Source organism: Peromyscus maniculatus, chromosome 1, assembly GCF_049852395.1.
Source record: "Peromyscus maniculatus bairdii isolate BWxNUB_F1_BW_parent chromosome 1, HU_Pman_BW_mat_3.1, whole genome shotgun sequence".
In the NCBI taxonomy this organism is placed as follows: Eukaryota; Metazoa; Chordata; class Mammalia; order Rodentia; family Cricetidae; genus Peromyscus; species Peromyscus maniculatus.
Window position 1 is genome coordinate 33,580,455 of NC_134852.1, and position 21,317 is coordinate 33,601,771.

A 21,317-nucleotide genomic window follows, 5' to 3' on the forward strand; every position below is an offset into this window, starting at 1 on the left:
ATTTTTTGTGGGAATTCTTGCTCCCACTTTCTGTGAGTGTTAACAGTCAGGTCCCTCTTTTATAGAATAGCGTTATGTTTATTTTTAATTAAATAAATTGTCATGGGGTTAAGATGGTCCAGCTAATCTTAAAGGTGTTAAAGGCTCTACCTCAGGACAAGGAGAAATCCCTAACTGAAGGATTTCTGTTTGTAGAAAAAAATTGTATTTCCTGCCCCACGGATATGAATTAAATACTACAGAGAAGAAGTGAATAATCACAGTTCCTACCACAGCCTGACATTCTAATCCTCAGTACTGATAATTTTTGAGACAGGGTCTCAGAGTACAGTCCTAGATTGCTTGAATCTTGCTACATAGACCAGGCTGGCCTCAAACTCACACTGTCTACCTGTTCTCCCTACTCAGTGCTGGCATCAAGGTATGTGCCACCACACTCAGCTGACATTGGTTTTTTGAACCTTGAGAAGAGTAAGCAAAAGATCATCATCAACTGTCAGTGACATGGTTTGCCCTATCTCAGAACAGAGCCCCCAGACACCTTCTTCACCCACACTTTCCATCCCATGGAGTCAGAGCTGAGACAGACACCCCATCAATGAGAGAGGAGCAGAGCTGGGAGCAGAGATCCAGTCCCCATCTGTGGGGGATATTCTCCTCCAACTTGAGAATAAGAAGGTGAGCACAGTTGAAAGTCCTCGGTGTTCCTTGTAGGTCATGGAGGTCATAAAATGAAAATGGAGAGGACAGGAAAGCTTGTGTTAGGTAGAGAAAGAAATCATGACTTTGAGGCTCTCCTAACCATGGAAAGTCCCTCACAAAACCAAAGGCTTTCCAAGACTCGAAGAACCTCCTCCTCACATTGCAAGCTCAATCCCTATCAGCCAGATATCAGAGAACCAGGAGGCCATTAGACACAGGGATGGAGCAGGAGGCTTGGGGAAGACTGAATTTTGCTTGTTCCCATAGACATGGGCTGGAAATTAAAAGTTTCTGCACCCAGAAAGCCAAAAGACTCCACTCCAAACCTGGTGCTGATATTTCAGAGATCCACTTACTAAAGACTGTAATGTTCTTGACCTTGGTCTTACTGAGGACAGTGACAGTTATATGCGAGGCAGGTATAAGATCCACTATTATTAGTATTGATGTTGGAAATATAGAACTCTTGGGAGGATGACTGGAGCTCTCCATTGACAAACGAAGAGTACTGTGCAGGTGGGTTAGCATCTGAGTGGCAGGAGATGTAAGGTTTGTCCTTCAATGGAAATGAATATTTGAGGGGGACATGATCAGGACATCTGAACCATCTGGAGTAAACAGAATGAATTCACATGTGATGTCAGCAGAGGGAAGGGGAAATCATGTTCTTTAAAAGGACATAGTATCTCTTTGAGCTGTGCTTTAACCTTAGTTGAGCAGGTCCTACCCAGAGCTGGGGTACAGATTAGCAGAAGAGTACTCATTTAGCATGCACAAGCCCTGATCTCTCTCAAGCACAACACACAAAATCCCCACTGCACACTTTTGTGTGCACTGAGACTGAGTCTGACATGTCCCCTGTCTCCATCACCCTGAGCCTCGCTAGGCAGAAGTCTCTGGAGCCCATTTAAGCTCAATGCTGTGCCTGTCTACATGAGCTTGGGCTGGGACAGGATGCCCTGGCAGCCTAGGTATCTATATGGTAGGTCTATGTCACAAACGCAAGGGGACTGGGACTGAGTATGGTAGCTCTAGCCCTCTGTATTTAGGCAGTTGGGGCCAGGATGAAACAAAATATTTAAAGTAGTGTTAAGAGTGAATGGGTCCTTGGGGAGTCCCTCACTGGGTTCCAGGTTCACATTCATAAGGTCCTGTTTCAGTCCTCACAACACTGAGTAAAGTGAGAGTCCTGTTGTCCTCGGAGAGTTTCAGCCTATCCTCTTCTGAGAGGCTTTGATCATTTATCCTCCACAGGTAGGCTGTATTCTGAGTCCTAGGCTCACACATTAATGCTACTGAGTCCTCACTATCAGTGGGATTGGCTTTGTTGGTTTTGATATTGGGCTTGGGTAGTGGTGCTGTGCTAACCACAGAGGGATGCTTGCCCTGTGTGGTACTTCTGATTCTTGCAAAGGCCTCTTACAACCAGAGAAAGTCTCTTAACTTCCAGCCATCCAGATCCTTAAAGAATCAGGCAGGCTAGGCTCAGTGTGCTGGGCTCTGCTGACTCCCCATCGAAGACCTGGATTTGGGGGATGTGGGGATGCAGGGTGGCTTGGGAAAGAGGGCTGGAGGGTAGGAGGAGGGACAAGGGCGGATGTGTGGATGGTATGTGGAATGATTCAAAGATTTCTTAATAAAGAAAAATGAAAAAAATGAAAAAGAACATTAAAAACAAAAAGAAAGACAAAGAAGTATCAGGCAGGAAGCAAATTACAGGTAGATGGAGTGGCTGAGTGCTTAGAGATAATGGGGACTCCTGTGCTGTGTATGGGAGAAGAAAAGACTTTCTCATGAGTGAACTGAGCTGCAGTGTTTGGTGATGATCAGACTCAAGACTTGGAATCAGAGAACTCATTTTATCTCCTGGTCCTCGGGGACCCATTGCCTGCCTTGAGACACAAGGTGTGATTCCCTCCAGCTACACTGACTTCCCCTACTGAGTGTAGACCAGAGCGCTCCAAGACTTTGCTGTTCAGGGCTGTCCTACAGATAGGTTATGATTAGTCTTCCATTTGAGCTTCCCTGAGAAACCTGACAGCCTGTGAGGGATCTCACACAGCTCAGGTTCTGGCTGACATTTAGGTCCAGCTGGGCCACAGGTGGTCCATTCTTCTCAGGTGTTTGATGTTGATTGACATGAATCAGGGAGTTCTGATTCCACAAAATGATCTAGAAGAGTGAAGGTCACTTAGTACCATTTCCAATGTGGGGAGGCTGGAGATGTGGCTGTGGACAGAAAGCTTGTGCAATTCACAACCTATGTGACCCTGAATCAGTGACTGTGTTTCCTGTCTCAGTTTCCCTATAATAGGACACATGGTAAATGATCATTTCCATGCCTGAAAGTTAACCTTAAATGTGAACAACAACCTGATCTTCCACCAAGCAGTGTCTATTAGTGTTTGCCTGCAGGAAATAATCCCTAGGCGGGACCATGAGAGGCAAGGAGCTGCCATTTGTACACTTTTTCTTCTTTTAGGGCTTTTGACCTTCCTGGGAGGTCTCAGAAGACCGTCAGAAGAGCTGGCTGATCGCCTTTCCTACCTTCCACATATGCTGAGCACACTGAGTCTCAGGAGGAGATGCCCAGGTGACCTACCTCAGACATGGCTCTCAGAGGCTGAGTGTCAGCAGGCTCCCAGTCTACAATCCATCATTTTCCCCTGTCAGCTCCAACAGGAGATCAAATTCCAACCCAGTCTACAAGCTTTTTGGGATTCCTGGTCCAGTCTGGCATGGAATTCTTGAGCAAAGCTATTGGGGGGGGGGGATCATCTCTCTGTGAGGCTCTCATGGTTTCCTCAGCCAGGCCCTGCCTGAGTCCTGAAGGGTCTTCCTCAAAGCCATGGTCATGATGAGCACCTAAGACCCTGGGCAGAGTCTAACATGCCTGAGCTCAGTTACCTCACCGCCTCTTCCCCGAGGGTGAATTCAAATGAGGCATCCTGATTTATTGCCTCTACTTTTTCTCTACTGTGTGTCCTTTACTAAATGTTTTTATCACAATGTGGGGACCATAACACAGAGTCATCCAGGAATGACAACCCTATATGTGAGGTCTGATTAGTTCCACCCATGACCCAGAGGTTACAGAGAATTACTTACAGTATACATGAAACTCCACGCTCTCTATAAGTGGCGCAAAATTCCTTTTCCTGAATTTTATCTTGTAAATTCCTGAATCATTCTTATTGACATTCTTGATGACTATGGAGCAGTTTCTATACATGTCCACTTTATCTACGTATCCAACGCCAGGTGTAGCAGGTCTATCTTCACCACTGCTGCCCATTGAGAGCATGTTAAATTTTTCATTCTCGTACCAGTTACAGACCTCATAGTCCGGCATATTTATGACATTTAGTAAAACGTTAGTCCCTACAGCAGCATTAGGTGGAACTGCTACAAGACTGAATTGCTGGGCAGCTGTGGGAGAGGTCCAGTAGGTTAAAAGAGTGACTAAGAGGGAAGAGAGAAAAAAATCTATCAATATTAGGACAATTGCTTTTGGTAGAAATTTGAAATGTGTTTAACTCTCAGCCTTGGTGTGTGTGTCCTGTTGTGGGGAGGTCAGCAGCATCACCCCCATTCATTAGTATCCCTGTTTCTTTTCACTTTATGAAACTGGCTTCATAGTGTCTACACAGCTCACCCCTCACTGCCCTCAGATCCCTACTCATACTCAGAATCTATGGTGAGTGTAGGCATGTCTTGTCTGAACTCCTCCTCCTTCATTTTCTGACCTGTCCCTGCTCTGTTTCTTCTGAAGTGCTTGTCAACCCCCGGGGCCCACCTTCTCGATTTCCTTGCTGCTCTGTCTTCCTGCCAAATAGTAGCAGGGCTTTGTGAGGAGGACTAGTTTGATTTTGGTTTAAACCTCTGTACCTCAAACAGGCTCAGATACCTGTGAGCAAATGAGTGTCCGAGAGCCTGGGGTTTATTTGCAGATTTCTCAGGGTCCTACATAATGATGTTGTTTACTTGCCCACTTGAGTTTTACTTGGAGAATCACCCTGATGGAGTTGTCAACTTGAGGCTTCAGGATACAGTGGCCAGTGCTGATAAATCTACAATGGGGAGCAACTGAGTTTTTCCTCCCCACTTCCCAATTCCCATCCACTGTGAGCTTCCTGATGGTCTCAGGCTCAAGCAGAGCCAGATGTCATTTCTCAGGCTCTTTCCCTCTCCCAGAAGACCCATCCAGTCTATGAACTGTCCAACTCTCTACTCCCGAGGAATGTCTCCTCACCTGTGAGCAGGAGTCCTCTCCAGGAGACCTGCTCTTTGTGGAGAGGGGCTGAGGTGAGTTCCATGGTCTCTGCTGTGGGCTAGGCTCTTGTTCTGGAGAGGAGGTTTGTCTCTGAAGCTGCTGCCAAGCTGGGCTCCTCTGGTGTCTGCTCTGATTTTATTCCCAGACCTCAGCCTCCTCCCAGAGGAGGGGACTAAATGGAGTCAGATGGGCTAGGGGTGGAGGCTGTGTGTGAATATTGTTCTGTTCTTCTGTGAATACTGCCTCCCATCCTTCTATTCCTTTGTTGTTCAGTGTTCTAGAATATACTCTGAGCCAAAATGCTGAGAACTGTCCTGAGAGAACAGCAGCTCACCCCAGAGCCTTGTCCCTGAACTTCCTATAGCCAAGAGTGTATTTCCTTGAGACCCCAAAACCTAGCGGAGCCCAATCTGCCCTGTGATCTCAGTGCTCAGGGAAGGTGGGATTTCTTCTCAGCAGAGAGTGGCAGTCTACTCTAGGGGCAGGAAAAAGTCCAGTGATGCCTGTGGAGGGCCCAGACCTGTCATCACTAGTGTCACCAGTCAGGTGTCTGTTGAAGGAATACATGTTATCTCAGGGGTTCATATTCTGCTGTGCAGGAGGAGGTGACCTGTGTGTCCTAGGAAGAGGACCCTGTGCTCCAGCTTCTTATGGAGGGCACCAAGGAGACTCCTCCACCTCCAGTTTCCTGTGCTGGCTGAATGTGATTCAGGTCTGCCCATGCCCTCCCTGACCTTCTGAGTTGTCTTTGCTCTCCTTGGTGATTGCCCTGCGATCTTCCTGTCTTTCCTCATGGATGATGAGAGGAGGGAGGGGACCACATAGGGTCTCCTTGTAGAGTGGGGGTCTTGGAGACACAGGAAATGATTATGTGAGGGAGCTCCAGGTCTGTTGGAACTGGGATGGAAACAAGGCTTCAAGATAGGTTGTCACCTCAAGGAGAGTTTTCCCTGTTGAATATGTGGTTTATTGTCGCCCCCTGTTGTTCTTGAGGAGACCTGCAGCTCATGTTTGGGCTACTGCAAGGATGGTACCCAAGCTGCAATTGCTGGAATGAAGCTGAGCAGCAAGTTTCCCAGGAAGGTCCCAGTGAGCAGCAGCCTTTGAAGATCTATGGAGATTTTTGCTGGAGACCATAATAGCTGAGGTGAGATTCACTGCGATTTTGATGTACAGTTCCAGAAAGACTGATGATGTTGAGCCCCCTTTCCATGTGTTTTTATTAGATTTTTTTTTTTTGTATATCTTGTTCAGGGCGGGAATATCCAAGTCCTTTGCTAGCTCTAAAATCGTTTTATTATGACTTTAAATTTTAAAGCAAAGTACATTCATTCACTAACAATAAGACATTCTAGACTTACAACTTAAAACGAAAACCAAACCAAGCACTGCAAACTTTTTTGTTATTATTTTTTTCTTTTATTTTACATACCAACCACAGTTTCCCCTCCTTCCTCACTTCCAATTCCCTCCCCCACCTCCCATCCTCCCTCCCATCCGTCCTCTCCTCTTCCATTCAGAAATGGACAGGACTCCCATGGCAATGAACAAAGCATCACATGTCAAGTTGAGGTAGGACTTAGTTCCTCCCCCATGCTTCAAGGCTTCACAAGGCTTCCTAGCATGGGGAATTTGTTCTGAAAAGCCAGCTGAAGCACCGGGAACACCTGATCACACTGCTACAGGCATCACAAACAGACAGAGCTACACAACTGTCACCCACATGCAGAGGGCCTAGGTTGGTCCCATGACAGCCCCCTAGCGATTGGTCCAGAGTCTGTGAGCTCCCACTAGTTGTTTCAGTTGTCTCTGTGGGTTTTCACATCATGATCTGGACCTCCCCTGCTCATACAATTCCTCCTCCCTCTCCTCAACTGGACTCCTGGAGCTTGGCCCAGCCCTTGACTGTGGATCTCTGCATCTCTTTCCATCATTTACTAGATGCAGGCTCTCTGATGACAACTAGGGTAGTCACCACTCTGATTACAGGAGAAGGCCAGTTCAGGCTCCCTCTCCACTATTACTTGTGTTTTAGCTGGGGTCATCATTGTGGATTCCTGGAAGTTTCCTTTGCACCAGGTTTCTCTCTATCCCCCATATGGCCCCTTTATCAAGATATCTCTTTCATTACTCTACCCCTCCATCCCATCCCAGCTGAACCAATCTGATCACTCATTCTCCCATCCCTCCACCCCTTTCCTTCTTTCCCACCGCCCCCACTCCCAGTTTGCCCAGGAGATCTCATATATTTCCCCTTCCCAAGGAAATCCATGTGCCCCTCTTATGATCCTTTTTGTTACCTAGCTTCTCTGGGCCTGTGGATAACAACCTGATTATCCTGTGCTTTAAATCTAATATCCACTTATGAGTAAATAAATACCATGTTTGTGTTTGAGGGTCTGGGTTAACACACTCAGGATGATTTTTTTCTAGTTCCATTCATTTGCCTGCAAGTTTCATGATGTCATTCTTTATTATTGTTGAGCACTTTTTGTGTAAATGTACCACATTTTCTTTATCCATTCTTTGGTTGAGGAGCATCAAGGTTGTTTCCAGGTTATGGCTATCACAAAAAATAATGCTTCTATGAACATAGTTGAGCAAGTGTGTTGTGTTGATTGAGCTTCCTTTGGGTATATGTCCAAAATTGGTATCTCTGGGTATTCAGGTAGATTGATTCCCATGTTTCTGAGAAACCCTCATACTGATTTCCAAAGTGGCTGTACAATTTTGTACTCCTACCAGCAGTGGTGGAGTGTTCCACTTACTCCACATTCTCTACAATATGGGCTGTCATCAGTGTTTTTTATTTTAGCCATTTGGAGAGGTGGAAGATGGTATCTCAGAGTTGTTTTGATTGGCATTTCCCTGATGGCTAAGGATTTTGAACATTTCCTTAAGTGTTTCTTGACCATTTGAGATTCTTCTGTTCAGAAATCTCTGTTAAGATCTGTACCTCATTTTTAAGTTGGATTATTTGGAATTTTGATGTCTAGTTTCTTTAGTTCTTTATTTATTTTGGAGTGTAGGGCCCTGGCTCCCATTTTGGGTAGCTTTTATCTTGCTTGCTAACCTTGACCTTGATGTCCTCCCTATGCTAATTCCCTGCCAGTTTCCACCCTCCTGATTGCTTAAGGGAAGTTCCTTGTTTGTGTATCCTGCATAGTGAGCGTTAATACCTTAGATGCAGGATTATAAAACATTGGTAGCGAACTTCTGCCATCCGGGGTTCTCCCATTGTGCTGTAATCCTGTATTTAAGACCTCGGCCCTACCTCAATAAATGGCATTCGGCATTCTGCTGAGGCAAATGACCCACTGTCTTCTGTCTCTGTTTTTTGATCCACAGCCCCTCGCTTGGAAATGGTGAACGGGTGGTTGTAGTGCTGGTGTTACAGCTACAAGTGGAGGTCCTACTGAGATCCAAGAAAGAAGGGACATGCTGATGCATACCTCAAGGTAAGGCTGGTCAGCATTTTAAAGAAATTACCATCCATTTCTCCCATTCATGAATATTTATTGCAAGTGTAAGGACTCATTTGGTCCTGCTCACATAACCTTTATGTGGGCCATATTAGAGCTCATACTCAACTGCCTAGACCACTAAGCAAAGGTAATCAGAGGGCTGATGCCATTACTCTTATGGTTGTCACATTAGTTTGTTCTGCCTTTGAAAAGGCTACTCAGTTGCATCAACGTTATCATCTTAATGCTGGATCTCTCCATCATCATATGGTCATAACCTGGGAACAAGCCATCCAGATAGTTAAATCATGTCCTATTTGTGCTGAATTTTTACCTGTTCCTCATTTGGGAGTTAATCCCCAAGGACTTTTACCTAATCATGTGTGGCAGATGGACGTCACACACGTGCCTTCTTTTGGAAAACTACAATATGAGCATGCATCTATCAATACATATTCCTCTCTAATTTTTGCTTCTGCCCATTCAGGGGAAAAGGTTAAAGATGTAACAAATCATTGTCTTCATGCTTTTGCTTATACGGGAGTGCCAAAATGCATAAAGACTGATAATGGTCTCTCCTACAGCAGTACGGGATTTTCAAAATTCTGCCAAGATTTTTCTATTGTTAATAAGACTGGTATTCCCTATAATCCTCAAGGACAGGCAGGCTATAGTAGAACTCTGCCATCATACCTTAAAAACATATTTTGCTAAAGTAAAAAGGGGGAGCTAGGGGATCATCTCTCCTCTCCATATTCTATTCTTTCCCTTGCTTTATATATTTAAAATTTTTTATCAGTGGATTCTGCTGGAGTATCCACTGCAGATAAGCACTGTAGGGCTCCTGTTGCAAATCCATCCTCTGGTGCAATGGAAGAATCTTTCTACTGGCACGTGGAGGGGACCCCATGTGGTGTTGGTGTGGGCCTGGGGTTCTGTTTGTGTCTTTCCTCAGAACAATGAAGTTCCTCTTTGGGTTCCTGAGCACTGTGTGCACCCTGTGGCTACTGCCAAATCCCAGCATGGCAGAGACCTATTGGGCCTTCGTGAAAAACTCTCCCCCTCTGATGCCAATGGGGATTAGGAGCCCAATATGGCCAGCCTTGGCAAGCACTAATGTAAGCCTAGGAACTGTAGCCCTGCAGTTGGATTCTTCAGAAGTTAATGTAGGGGAACTGCTTTTTCAAGTATGTCTGAGATCATGTCACCCAGACACTTTGGAGATTAGGGATAACCCTGAAGATCACTGACCTCCATTTGTTAACAGTAGCATGCCAGCTAAGCCTTTTCATTTTTTGCAACCCTCTTAAAGCTGGTGTAGTACCTACTTTTCAGGAGTGGCTCTGTGCAATATTTATTTGCCTCCATAAATTCATTTAGCCCCCTTTGAAGATACCTTAAAATTTGTGAGCCTGAATGTAGCCATTATGAGACCAATAGTTCTTCTCCTTGTGTGCTTTCTGGTTTTTTTTAATGGTTCTTAGTTGTTCTTTTGCAGAGCTGCCAGCTTAAGTCATGCTGGGATCAAGAAAAATGGGCCTTAGTGGTTCATGTTCCTGGGGTTGTGTCCATGCCAGTGGTTGCCCACACACTCCAGAAGAGAATTTGACATTGTTGCTGCTGTTGTTCCTGTGATAGCAGTAGCTGCCACTGCTGCTACTGTTTCTGGGATTGCCGTTTCATAATTGGTTACTACAGCTAGCACAATGGAGACCATGGCAGGAAAAGTAGCTACCACAGTTAATCACTCTTTCATTCTATTGGGCATGATAAACTCAATTCAGTAGTTATATACATTTCGATTGACTTTGAAAGTTGTAAATCTATAAACTCAAGTTCCATTTGCTTTTGGGATACCATCTTCTGAGGACTCCATTTGGCAGTAAGGCTCATTTAGGAAGGGAATGGCTCAATTTCCTTTAGCCTACTGGCTATGGGTGAGTTAGGACTTCTGTTTGTCTTTTCTGTGTCAAACACACAGATTGCAAGCCCAGTGCCACTTTGAGATCTTTGGTAGCTGTAAACTCTGGAGCTCACACACAGTTGAGCCTTTATAATAATGAATATTCAGAGATGGGTAATGCCTGGGGGGCACTCATCAACCTAAGACAGAGTGCCTGTGTGGCCTGGGCAGGTGTCTCCATGACAGGTAAGGTGACCTGATGACGTCCCATGCACCTAAGTAAAAAGCTCACTTTTTAGTAAAACAGGGGACCTGAAGGACCCTGGCCCCCGTTTTGGGTAGCTGTTGCCTTGCTTGCTGACCTTGACCTTGATGTCCTCCCTATGCTAATTCCCTGCCGGTTTCCACCCTCATGAATCCTTAAGGGAAGTTCCTTGTTTGTCTATCCTGCATATTGGGTGTTAACTGCTTAGATGCAAGACTGTAAAACATTGGTAGCAAACTTCTGCCCTCCGATGTTCTCCCATTGTGCTGTAGGCCTGTATTTAAGGATTCTTCCCTCCTTCAATAAACAGCATTCAGCATTCTGCTGAGGCTAATGACCTGCTGTCTTTTGTCTCTGTTTTTTGATCCTCAGGCCCTCTCTTGGACATGGTGGTGGTAGTGTGGGCATTACCGCTACATAAGAAGAGATCAGCCCTCTGTCAGAAGTGGGGTTCGTAAAGATCTTTTCACACACTGTAGGCTGCTGTTTTGTCTTATTGACCATGTGCTTTGCCTTACAGAATCTTTTCACTTTCAGGATGTCCCATTTATTAATTGTCGATCTCAGTATCTGTACTACCTGTGTTATATTCAGGGTGTTGTCTCCTGTGCCAATGCATTCAAGGCTACTTCCCACTTTCTCTTCTATCAGGTTCAGTGTCACTGGTTTTATGTTGAGGTCTTTGATCCACTTGGATTTGAGTATTGTGCAGGGAGATAGATATAGATGTATTTCCATTCTTCTACATGTGAACATCCAGTTATGCCAGCATGATTTGTTGAGATAGACAGCTGGATATTATGGAGCCATTTTCTCAACTGGTGTTCTCTCTTCTCACATGACTCTAGTCTGTGTCAAGCTGACATAAAATAATCCAGCACACATACTAAATATGACTAAACTAAAAGTCAATATTCATCACAAAATCAACTTTAGCACTTTATATGAAATTCTTCTAGAATTTAAAAGCAAATTAATTTTCCACATTGGAGAATCTTTTAAAATATTTTTATGTCCTTTAAATTTTTTTTTTAAAAATTGTGTTCTTTTGCTTCTCAGAAAGCCTAAAGAGGTAAACCAGTTCTCTATTCCTTCTTCCTTTTTCAAGATTTCAAAAGTAGGGTTGAGAGAGTTCATTTTTTGTCCTAAGTATCTTTCTTTTTCTTCAAAGAGTGAAGAGAATTGCAGACACTTGCTTTAAAACACATTTAAAATTCATTATTTGATACAAGCTCACATACATATACATATAAATGTATCTTTGTCATATACAATCCCATTACTCTCTCATCACTTCCCAGTTCTGCTGAACTCTTCTTCCTAAAATGCTCCACTCCTACATGTTTCATGTATGCATATGTAATTTATTATACCTGTGTGTGTGTGTTAGTGTGTGTGTGTGTGTGTGTGTGTGTGTGTGTATGAGTGTGGGTGTGCACCACAGTATGCAGAGTTTAGATGGTAACTTTCAGGAGCTGGTCCTCTCTTTCCATCCTTACATGAATTCTGGAGGTTAATCTCAGGTCATCAGGCCTGTGCAACAAGTGCTTTTAGTAGGCATCCATCTCACTGGACCTCCATCTTTGTCTGTGTGTTCAACACTGTGTTATTTAGGGTTTCTTACATGAGCACGGATGGTGAGGTGGTTAATTTCCACACACACTGATCAAGAGACACCTGTGCAGTTCCTATCGTATAGGAAATTAAGCACTGCAGAAAATAATTTCCCCTCCCTCGGTGGCCACCAAGTACCAATGGGTTCTGAGGAAGGGGTGTGGCCTCTTGAGCCCCTATCTGGTCCATAGTGTGCTGTTGATGGGCCAGGCTTTACACAGGTCTTGTGCTGCTGTGATTTCATGAGTTTATGGCCATATCATGACCATAAACATGAACTTCCTGTGAAGTCTCCTAAACCCATCAGAAGAGTTGGCTTTCATCCTGGCACCTGTCCACTGAGACTCAGGAGAAGGAGATGCCCGGGTGATCTACCTAACTGCAGAGGTCCTGGAAGTGCACAGCTGGTTCCACACTCTATGGGTCTTGGACAGTCAGTGAAGCCTTGATTCCTGTCATCTCTAACAGGAAGTCAAATTCTAGCCCTGGATACAAGCTCTCTATGGTCACCTGGAGTTGAATCTGGAACAGAGGTCTGGAGCCAGGCCTTCCCCGATTCTCACCTCACTGTGATGAAGCTATAGATCTCCCAGAGAGGCTCTTCTTGACTCCCACGGGATCTTTCTGAGGGCCATGCTGGTGGGGGCACCCCAAGGGTCTGGCTGAAGATAGTCCCCCTTTTGAGTTACCGTTCCACAGGTCCTGCTCTCACTGGATAGATTCTCGTGGGGGTTCGGATCTTTGCAGTTTGTCTCCTAAGTGGCTGGAGTCTGTGGCACCTGGAAAAGTCTAATCGTGATTAAAATATTTATTCCTTAGCTGCTAGAAGGACAGCAATCTCTGAGCTAAACTAGAGCTGCCATGAGAAGGGAGGTCAGGGAAGGATTTTTAACGATGAAAACCAGAAAACCTTCAGTATCTACTCAAGAAAGCAAACAGCAGTATGTTCTGTCAAGTTAAGTCATTCAGTCATAACAAGCAGATGGTCACAGCTGTACATTTTGGGGAGGGGGTCACTGAGACAGGGTTTCTGGGAACTTATCTTCCAGGGGCTGGAGTCAGAGACAAATGGCTAGTGGGTACCAAGATGGATGCCTAGCATAAAATTGAGTTTCTTTAGCCACCATAACACTAAATGGTCAAACTCCAACATGGGAATTCAATGCAAGGAGGAATTGGTTTCCAAGCTGTCAGTCGTGTGTGAGGTGGAATTAATCCCACCTTCTTCCAGAGGTCACAGATAGTCATTCTTCTTGGGGTACATGGAGCTTGTGGATGACGTTCTGCAGCAGCATGCATTACAGAATATTGTTTCTCTCCCATTGTGTGCAGGTCCTGGATTAATTGAATGAGTGGTTTTTAATAATATTCAATTTCTTATCTGATGCCTAGAATTTTCCCTTTGTACCAGTAAAAAGCATACACATCTCTTTCACTGTGGACAAATAAAAGCATGTTCTTCCCTTCGGCAACATCAGTGGCATTGATTAGTAAGGAGCAGAGCAGCAGTGGGAGAGGTCTGCTAAAAGTGAAACTAACAGTGACAAAAGAGAAACCCATTGTGGCAGTTTCAGTGTAGTTGGAACCCATAAGCTCACAGGGAATGGCAGTGTTAGGAGGCGTGGCTTTGTTGGAGTAGGTGTGGCATTGTTGGAGGAAGTGTGTCACTGTGGAGGCAGGCTTTTGGGGAGTCTCATATATGCTCAAACCATGCCCAGTATCTCAGACCACATCTTGTTGACTGCAAATCATGATGTAGGACACTCATCTCCTTCTCCATCACCATGTCTATATGAATTCACTGTGTCTGATCATAACGATAAGGGACTAAAGCCCTGAAAATGTAAACCACCCCAAGTAAGTGCTTTTTCTTGGGAAGAATTGCTATGGTCAGTGTCTCTTCACAGCAATAGAAACCCTAACTAAGACAGCAATCAACATCAGGGCCTTTATATTTGTAAGAAAGATGGGCTCCTGCCTCAGTGTCCCTCAATAGACTGTGACTTGAGATTTATGAACCAAATAAACACTTTGCTCACCAAGTTGCTTTTGGTTATGGTCTTTATCACAGAAAAAGAGAGCAAATGAAGATGCTCCCTGTCTACACCAATTCCTGTTCAGGGAGAGCTTGATGCTGAGCCTATGTCCCTCTGTGTCATCATCTCCTTTGATGCCCCAACTAGAAGCCCTGTGTCCCCTCTCAGGCTCTTGTCCTCCCTAGGAGACCCAGCATTCTCTGTGCTTCCTTCTTCCCACCTTCTCAGGAAATGCTCCCCTCTCCTGTGAGTAGGAGCCCCTGCCAATGGACCACCAAAGGACACACCCGTGCACGATGGGGTTGTAAGGAACTGCAATTCTCTCTGTCTGTGGAGAAGAGCATCAACTCCAGCATGGCTCCCACGCCCTACTGCTCTTGTGTCAGCTTTGTTGTCCTTCCTGGAAGCCGAGCTTCCTGGCAGGAGGCAGCACCTCCCAGGGTCACTTCAGCTGAGGCCAAGGTCTGTGTCCCTCACCCTGCCCCACCTCTTCCCTCTCAACGTGGGCCTTCAATTCCTCTCCCCCCTTCTCTCTTTATGGTCCAGTCCTCTAGAACACTCTTTGAGTAGAAAGGCTAAACAGGAACCCTTGGCCTGAGAGAACAAAGGTCACCCAAGGACTGCCTTCTGCCATGTCCTGTTCCTGTCCCTGTCAGCACCAGAGGGAGACCCTGTGCTTCCTAAACCCAATGGTGGATTTCCTCTTGTGACACAGAAACACACTGAGCCCATCTGCCCTTTGTTCTCATTGCTCTGGGAAGGTGGGATTTACTCTCAGCAGGAAGGTGACAGAGATGGCTGTGAGGGCTGGAAAGGAACCAGCTGAATGATGACAGGGAAGGGGATGGGACCACTGTCACTGGTGTCACCAATCAAGTGTCTGATCCAGGTATTAGAAGTTTCATGTCCTGGGTGTGCAGGAAGGGCTGACCTGTGTGTCCTAAAGAGAGGATGTTGACTTCATCATTCTATGAATAGTCTCAGGGAGACTCGCTAACTTCCTGTGTGGGTTGAACTGTGTGTGGCTGTGGTCTGCCCATGTGCCCTTGACCTTATTGGGATGTCATCTGTCTAGGTAACTCCTCTGTGACCACCCTGTGTGGTGGTATTGTGTTCCTCAAAATACTGTGAACGCTAATAAACATATCTGGGGTCAGAGACAGAACATCCACAATATTAAACATAGAACTTAGGCAGTAGTAGCACATGCCTTTAATCATAGCATTTCAGAGGCAGAAATCCATCTGTTCAAGGATACCATCTGTTCAAGGATACAGCCAAGCATGGTGATTCTCGCCTTTAATCCCAGAAAGCAAGTCTTTAATCCCAGGGAGTGATGGTAGAAAGCAGAAAGGTATATAAGGTATGAGGACCAGAAACTAGAAGCATTTGGCTGGTTAAGCTTTCAGGCTTCCAGCAGCAGTTCAGCTGATATTCAACCTGGATGAGGACTCAGAAGCTTCCAGTCAGGAAACAGATAAGCTGAGAAATTGGCCAGGTGAGGTTAAATGTGGCTTGTTTTGGTTCTCTGATCTTCCAGCTTCACCCCAATACCTGGCTACAGGTTTGATTTTATTAGTAAGAACTTTTAAGACTCCTGCTACAACCCTGTCTGTCCCTCTAAGTGACACCAGGTGGAAAGGGACTGTCAGGAGGTAAAGTAGCATCCTCAGAGACATGGGAAGAAGATGGAATGTTAGAGTAGGCTTGTGGGGGGAACCTCTAGGTGTTGGGACTGGTTGGAATCAGGTGTCTCAGGTAGCTTTCTATTGTTGTGAGAAACACCATGACCAAAGTAACTTGAGAAGAAGGTTTCTTTTGTCTAACAGTATACAGAAGTATGATGGCAAATCATAACAGAAATTGAAAGAGAGGCCAATGAGGACTACTACTTACTGGCTTGTTCAACTTTTTCTTATATCCAATTCAAGACCACCTGCTCAGGGGTAGCATTCCTCATGGTGAACTTAGCACTTCCACATCAATTTTAAATCAAGAAAATATTCCGCAGACTTATCTACAGGCTGTGGGGTTTCTGCAAATGCCATGGCCCACAGAGTAATGATCTATGTGAGGCAAGAAGGAAATCCTGTTCAACAGGACTCAGGAGCCTGTGATGGTTCAGACTTCAGAAGTCTGATTCCAGTCAGATTGTTTAAGACTATTTAAATACAGTACAATTCGGATAAAAAAAAGTTTCCATGTGCACAAGGAGACACGATTACATAGTAACTTTTCTCAAAGTACATGTCAGTTCTTTTGTGAACCTGGGCTCTGTAGATAGACCATGTGTGTTATCTTAAGGACCTAAGACAGTATCTGGTCTCTGTCATACAGAGATCACAGTGGTCACCTAGGTAATAAACCATCTCCAGTCCTATATGTGAATACCCTGGGGAGCATCTGGCCACGTAGATAGCACAGAGGTCATCTAGACTGCTAACCACGTATGGTCCTGCTTGTTGGAGGTTGTGGGAGTCAGATATGGCCTGGCAGTACAGATCATTCAGAGATCACCTGGGCTATGGTACAGCTCCATTCCCAGCCTTCTGGGCAGAAAGCAGGTAGTAACTACCCAACATGATTAACTTCCCTGGTTTTCCTAGTGCTTCTCAGTTTTCTCAGTTGAGGTTCCCTCTTCCTAAATGACCCTGACTTTTGTCAAGTTGACAAAAAACAGAACAAGCACACCAGGTTTTGAGATTGTGTGTCTGAGGGAAATATTCTTGTGTGAGTCCCAATGTCTTCATCTGGCCTTCACTATGAGATCTGCAGCTCATCTGTGAGGTGTTGCAAGGAGGCTCCAGATGCTGTGGGGGCCTTTATAGCTGTCTGTAAGATGCCCAATGAACCTTTGAATATCTATCTCGCTTTCATTAGAAATGGTTTTGACAGTGGAGATGTCACTGTGATCTTGATATGTATTACCACAATGGTTAATGATATTCAACCTTTTACTTATGTTTTTATCCACTATTTGTTGGTCTTCTTTGGAGATATGTCTGTTTTAAACCTTTGCCCACATTATTTCTTTATTTAATTTTTTTGCTGTCTTTTTTACAACCTTTTATTCTTTTCTCATACATTACAACTCAAGCTCAGTTTCTCCTCCCTACATGCCTCCCCATCCTTCCCCATATTTCCCTTCTCCCTTAGATCAACTCCACCTCTGTTTCCCTTCTAAAAATAAAGGAGGGATCTGGAGAGATGGCTCAGCAGTTAAGAGCACTGGCTATTCTTCCACAAGATCTGAGTTCATTTAGCAAGAATCACAACACTTCACAGCATTCTGTAATGAGATCTGGCGCCCTCTTCTGGCCTGTGTACGTAATAAATAATCCTAAAAAAAATAGGAGTAGGAAAGAACAAAGGAGCCGGCTTCCTAGGAACATTCAGCGAAGTGACCTAACAAAATACAAAAGACTGGGCTCAAACCCTCATATCATGGAGGAAAAGTGCCCCAACCACAAGGGACAGAGTCAGACACCCCCCATGTCCACTGTTGGGAGTCCCACTAGAACACCAAGCTGCAGAACTGTAACATATGCAGAAGACCCAGCTCAGACCCACACAGGGGCCACATTTGTCTCTTTGGTCTCTAGAAACCTTATGAGCCCTGCTTAGTTGTGGGCCCTGTTCTCATGGTGTCCTGGACCCCTCTGGCTCCTACATCCTTCCTCTCTGGCTCTGCCTAGTCTTTGGCTGTGGGTCTCTGCATTTACACATTTTAAAACTAGATTTTGTTTTCTTTTTCTTGATGAGTTGTATTTTACTTTGATGTTCTTCTCTTTCTCCTATCCTCTAACCCTGACACTAGGTGTTTTTGTCGTATCCCCAAACTCCCATGTCCTGCTCATATTTTTGATTAAATTTCTTGACATTTCCTAATGATGCAATTTTCTACTTGGTCTTCCATCCCCTGCTCTCTATTTTCTACTTGGCCGATTATTTTGTTGAGGCTTCCCAAAAATTTTTGTTTAGTTTCATTTCATTTTGTTTGGAGACAGCGTCTCACTATGTAGCCCTGGTTGTTCTGGAACTTACTATGTAGACCAGGCTGGTCTCCAACTCCAGAGATCCTCTTGCCTCTGCCTCCCAAATTTTGGGATCAAAGGTGTGCAATAGCATGCCTGACTCCACTGAGCTTTTTAAACAGTTTATTGGTTTGTTTTTTTTTTTATTTCCAGCATCATTTCTGTTCGGGTTTTCTTAAATTCTACTTTTATGTCTTGTATTGACTTTGTTATTTCACTGTTCTTTTAGTGTTTGACTGCTTTGAAAGTTATTCCAATGCACTTTCAACAGGGGCTGTTACTGTGGGGGCAGTATTATATATTGGTAGATGTGTTATTTTGGTTATTTGTGTTATTTTCACTTCCAAGTTGGGATTTGTCCATCTGGAGTTGGTCATCCATTGAGTTTTTTTTTCCTTTTTTTTGTTTAAGGCCATCTTATATTTGGCAGAGGTGTTTACACTGTTCAGGAGGGAGCTGATTCATATCAGGTTAGAATGCCAGTTTTCTCTGTCTGGTATTGGGGGTGCAGCCTCTTTCCCAGATTTTCAGGTTGTCAGCTATAATCTAAGGTCTGCATCAGCTTGACTGAGAAAGTTGGAAGAAGTTTCTCTGGCAGTGTGAACTGGTCCTGGGTCTCAGGCTGGGTAGGAAAACTAGAGGGACCCAGTTAGACAGCTGACAGGGCACTGGTGAGTCCCAAAGAATAAAGTCACCTGGATGTCCCAGCTAGTATTGTGGTTGTAGTGTTATGCGTGAAGAGCAGGCTGAGGAAGAAAAGGGGCCAGGAGGAGGTAGCAGCTCCTAGCAAGCAGCTGTGGGGCAGCTGAGCACAGCAAAGGGGAAGGGTCCTGGGAAGTGGAGGACAGGTCTTCTCCATGAGTCTCCTATGTTGTGGGCAGGTTCTTCATATTGGTTTATTATTTGTGTGTGTGTGTGTGTGTGTGTGTGTGTGTGTGTGTGTGTGTGTGTGTGTGTGTGTGTGTTTGACACAGGTTTTCTCAGTGAACTTGGAGGTAGGTGAGAGTCACCTGACAGTTGTCATGTACACTTTTGATTCACACTTCCCTGGTGGATAAGAACACTGAATTTTTCATGTATTTACTCCCCATTTGCACTTCTTTTCAGGACTCTGCTCTGTTCCTTTGTCTATTTATTGCCCAGATGATTTGAGGCTCTCTTGCTATCTGATTCACTTTTTGAACTCTTTCTATAGACTACGTGTTAATTCCTTGTCAGAAGTGTATCTGGCAAGCTTCCCACCCATTCTGGCTGACTCTTAACTTTGTTGTTTCCTTTGTTGTGAAGAAACTTCTCATTTTCATGCAATCCCACCTGCCAATTCTTTTTTTTTTTTTTTTGGTTTCTCAAAACAGGTTTTTTCTGTGTATCCCTGACATTCCTGGAACTACTCTGTAGACCAGGCTGACCTGAATTCACAGAGATCCTCCTGCCTCTGCCTCCTCAGTGTTGGAATTAAAGGCATGTGCCACCACTGCCCAGCTTCATCTGCCAATTCTTGTTGTGATTTCTGAGGCAGTGGAATCCATTCCAGAAAGTCCTAGCTGCTGCAGGTATATTGAAGTTTCTTCCTTCAGCAGTTTCCAAGTTTCAGGTTCACATGGATTTTTGTGTGAATGACAAATAGGGACCTAGTTCTGTTCTTCTATTCAGTTTCCCCATGAACATTTGTCAAAGAGGCTGTCTTTACTCGGATGTATGTTTTGGCAATGTGTTTTTGGTCATAGATTAGCTGTAGCTGCTCAGTTTATCTCTAGGTCCTATGTTCTGTTGCACTGGTTTGAATGTCTGTGTCTTACAAGTAACTATACCATGTTGTTAGGTTTGCTGTTAGGGATATTTGACATGGAGCATGGTGATTCCTCCAGCATTCCTCTTTCTGCTCGGGGTCACCTTGGCCATTTGGGGTCTCCTTTGCTTCTGTGAGAATGTAGTGTTTTCTATTTCTCTTCACAGAAACATTTTTGGTACTTTGATCCCCATTTGGCACTGATGTTTAGATCACCTTTGGTAATATAGATATTTTCACAGCATTAATTCTGCCAACCTGTGCACTTGGAACTTCTTTTTTATCTGGTGTTTTTATTTAGGTCCTTTCTTCAGTGTTGTATGGTTTTGAAATTTAACTTAATATTAATGTATATGTATGTATATATATATGTATGTATTGTGTTTTCTTGTGTGCATAAGTGCACACATGTGTTTCTGCAAGCCATGGTGCACACGTGGAGGTCAGAGGATAATTTGGGAAGCCAGCTCTCCTCTTTCAGCCCAGGATGCCAGGCTTGGGGGGCAGGGCTTTGACTCTCCATGCCACCTCTCCAAATGTGCTTTATTGTTTTGATTTAGAGTCTCCCACAATGTTGCTCAAGTTACTCTTATTTTTATTTATTAGTTTTTTATTATTTTTAGATATTTTGCTTATTTAGTACGCTATATATGTGGGATTGTTGCCTTGATATCTTTAAACTCTAATTATGTTTTTGTCTTTCGAGATTATTTTTATACTCTATTTTGACTTTTTAAAACTGTACTTCTGCAGTTCTTAATGGAGGGCATCTCTCCAAGGCCAGGAGCATATTAGAGGCTATGCTATCTTTGGTCTTTTGTGCAGGGGTCCTGGGGTGTCCAGACTGCCTTCCATTAAGGAATCCAGGTCCTTGAGCACCTGTTCCCTGTGAAGGGGATGTGGGTTCCAGGCTGAAGGCAGCATGTGCTTTGACAGTTTCACATATTGGTCTTTCTGCATCCCTGCCACAAGTTTCTCCCTGAAGCTACAGGCCTTGGGCTATGTGAAGAGATACTCTGGCAGATTTATGACCTCTGTTGGGCAGTAGGACTGGGCAGGGTGAGTACATTGGGACATACTGGGCCTGGAGCCCTGACTCAGGAGACATCCTTCAGGAAGGATGAGCTGTGTGCATGTCTTGTGCTGTGGACTGGAGAGAGCTGGCAGTCCTGGTGTTCCACGTGCTCTCTCAGCTCTCCAGCTGAGAATTTGGCCCTGAGTTGGTGCTGTCCCTGCA

The 21,317-nt window shown here is 44.6% G+C and overlaps 2 protein-coding genes and 1 long non-coding RNA gene across 11 annotated transcripts in view; 1 reads left to right on the forward strand and 2 right to left on the reverse strand.

Moving 5' to 3' along the window:
• The window catches only part of LOC102903511 (cell adhesion molecule CEACAM1-like), a 179,374-nt gene extending 174,145 nt beyond the window's left edge, over positions 1-5,229 (reverse strand). For all 8 annotated transcript variants that reach the window (XM_076574095.1, XM_076574112.1, XM_076574105.1 and 5 more), the window contains exons 1-2: positions 4,955-5,229; positions 3,811-4,164 (exon numbers count right to left, since the gene is read on the reverse strand). In XM_076574095.1, coding sequence (XP_076430210.1) covers positions 3,811-4,164; positions 4,955-5,018 — 418 coding nt within the window. In that variant the 5' untranslated portion in view covers positions 5,019-5,229. The remainder of the gene's footprint in view (positions 1-3,810; positions 4,165-4,954) is intronic.
• LOC143271149 (cell adhesion molecule CEACAM6-like) lies at positions 983-3,313 on the reverse strand. Its single transcript, XM_076563123.1, has 4 exons — positions 3,305-3,313; positions 2,761-2,874; positions 1,826-2,118; positions 983-1,310 (listed from the first exon to the last, which is right to left on the reverse strand). The coding sequence occupies exons 1-4, from the start codon at positions 3,311-3,313 to the stop codon at positions 1,088-1,090; spliced, it is 639 nt and encodes a 212-aa protein (XP_076419238.1). The 3' UTR covers positions 983-1,087.
• A 57-nt stretch (positions 5,230-5,286) lies between the features above and the next one.
• The window catches only part of LOC143273862 (uncharacterized), a 68,555-nt gene continuing 52,524 nt past the window's right edge, over positions 5,287-21,317 (forward strand). Inside the window, exons 1-4 of one of the 2 annotated variants that reach the window (XR_013052098.1) lie at positions 5,287-5,414; positions 5,575-5,687; positions 5,972-6,122; positions 8,324-8,433. This is a non-coding gene — a long non-coding RNA (uncharacterized LOC143273862). Of the gene's footprint in view, positions 5,415-5,574; positions 6,123-8,323; positions 8,434-21,317 lie in introns of both variants that reach the window. The other variant, XR_013052095.1, reaches the window with a different exon arrangement.

Excerpts from the sequence above, each read along its gene's own strand:
- LOC143271149 (XM_076563123.1), bottom strand. Across the intron at positions 2,119-2,760 it reads TCAGCCAGAACCTGAGCTGT|GCCTTTGCAAGAATCAGAAG; the intron begins GTGAGATCCCTC and ends TGGTTGTAAGAG. Across the intron at positions 1,311-1,825 it reads GAATGTGAACCTGGAACCCA|ATGGTTCAGATGTCCTGATC; the intron begins GTGAGGGACTCC and ends TGTTTACTCCAG.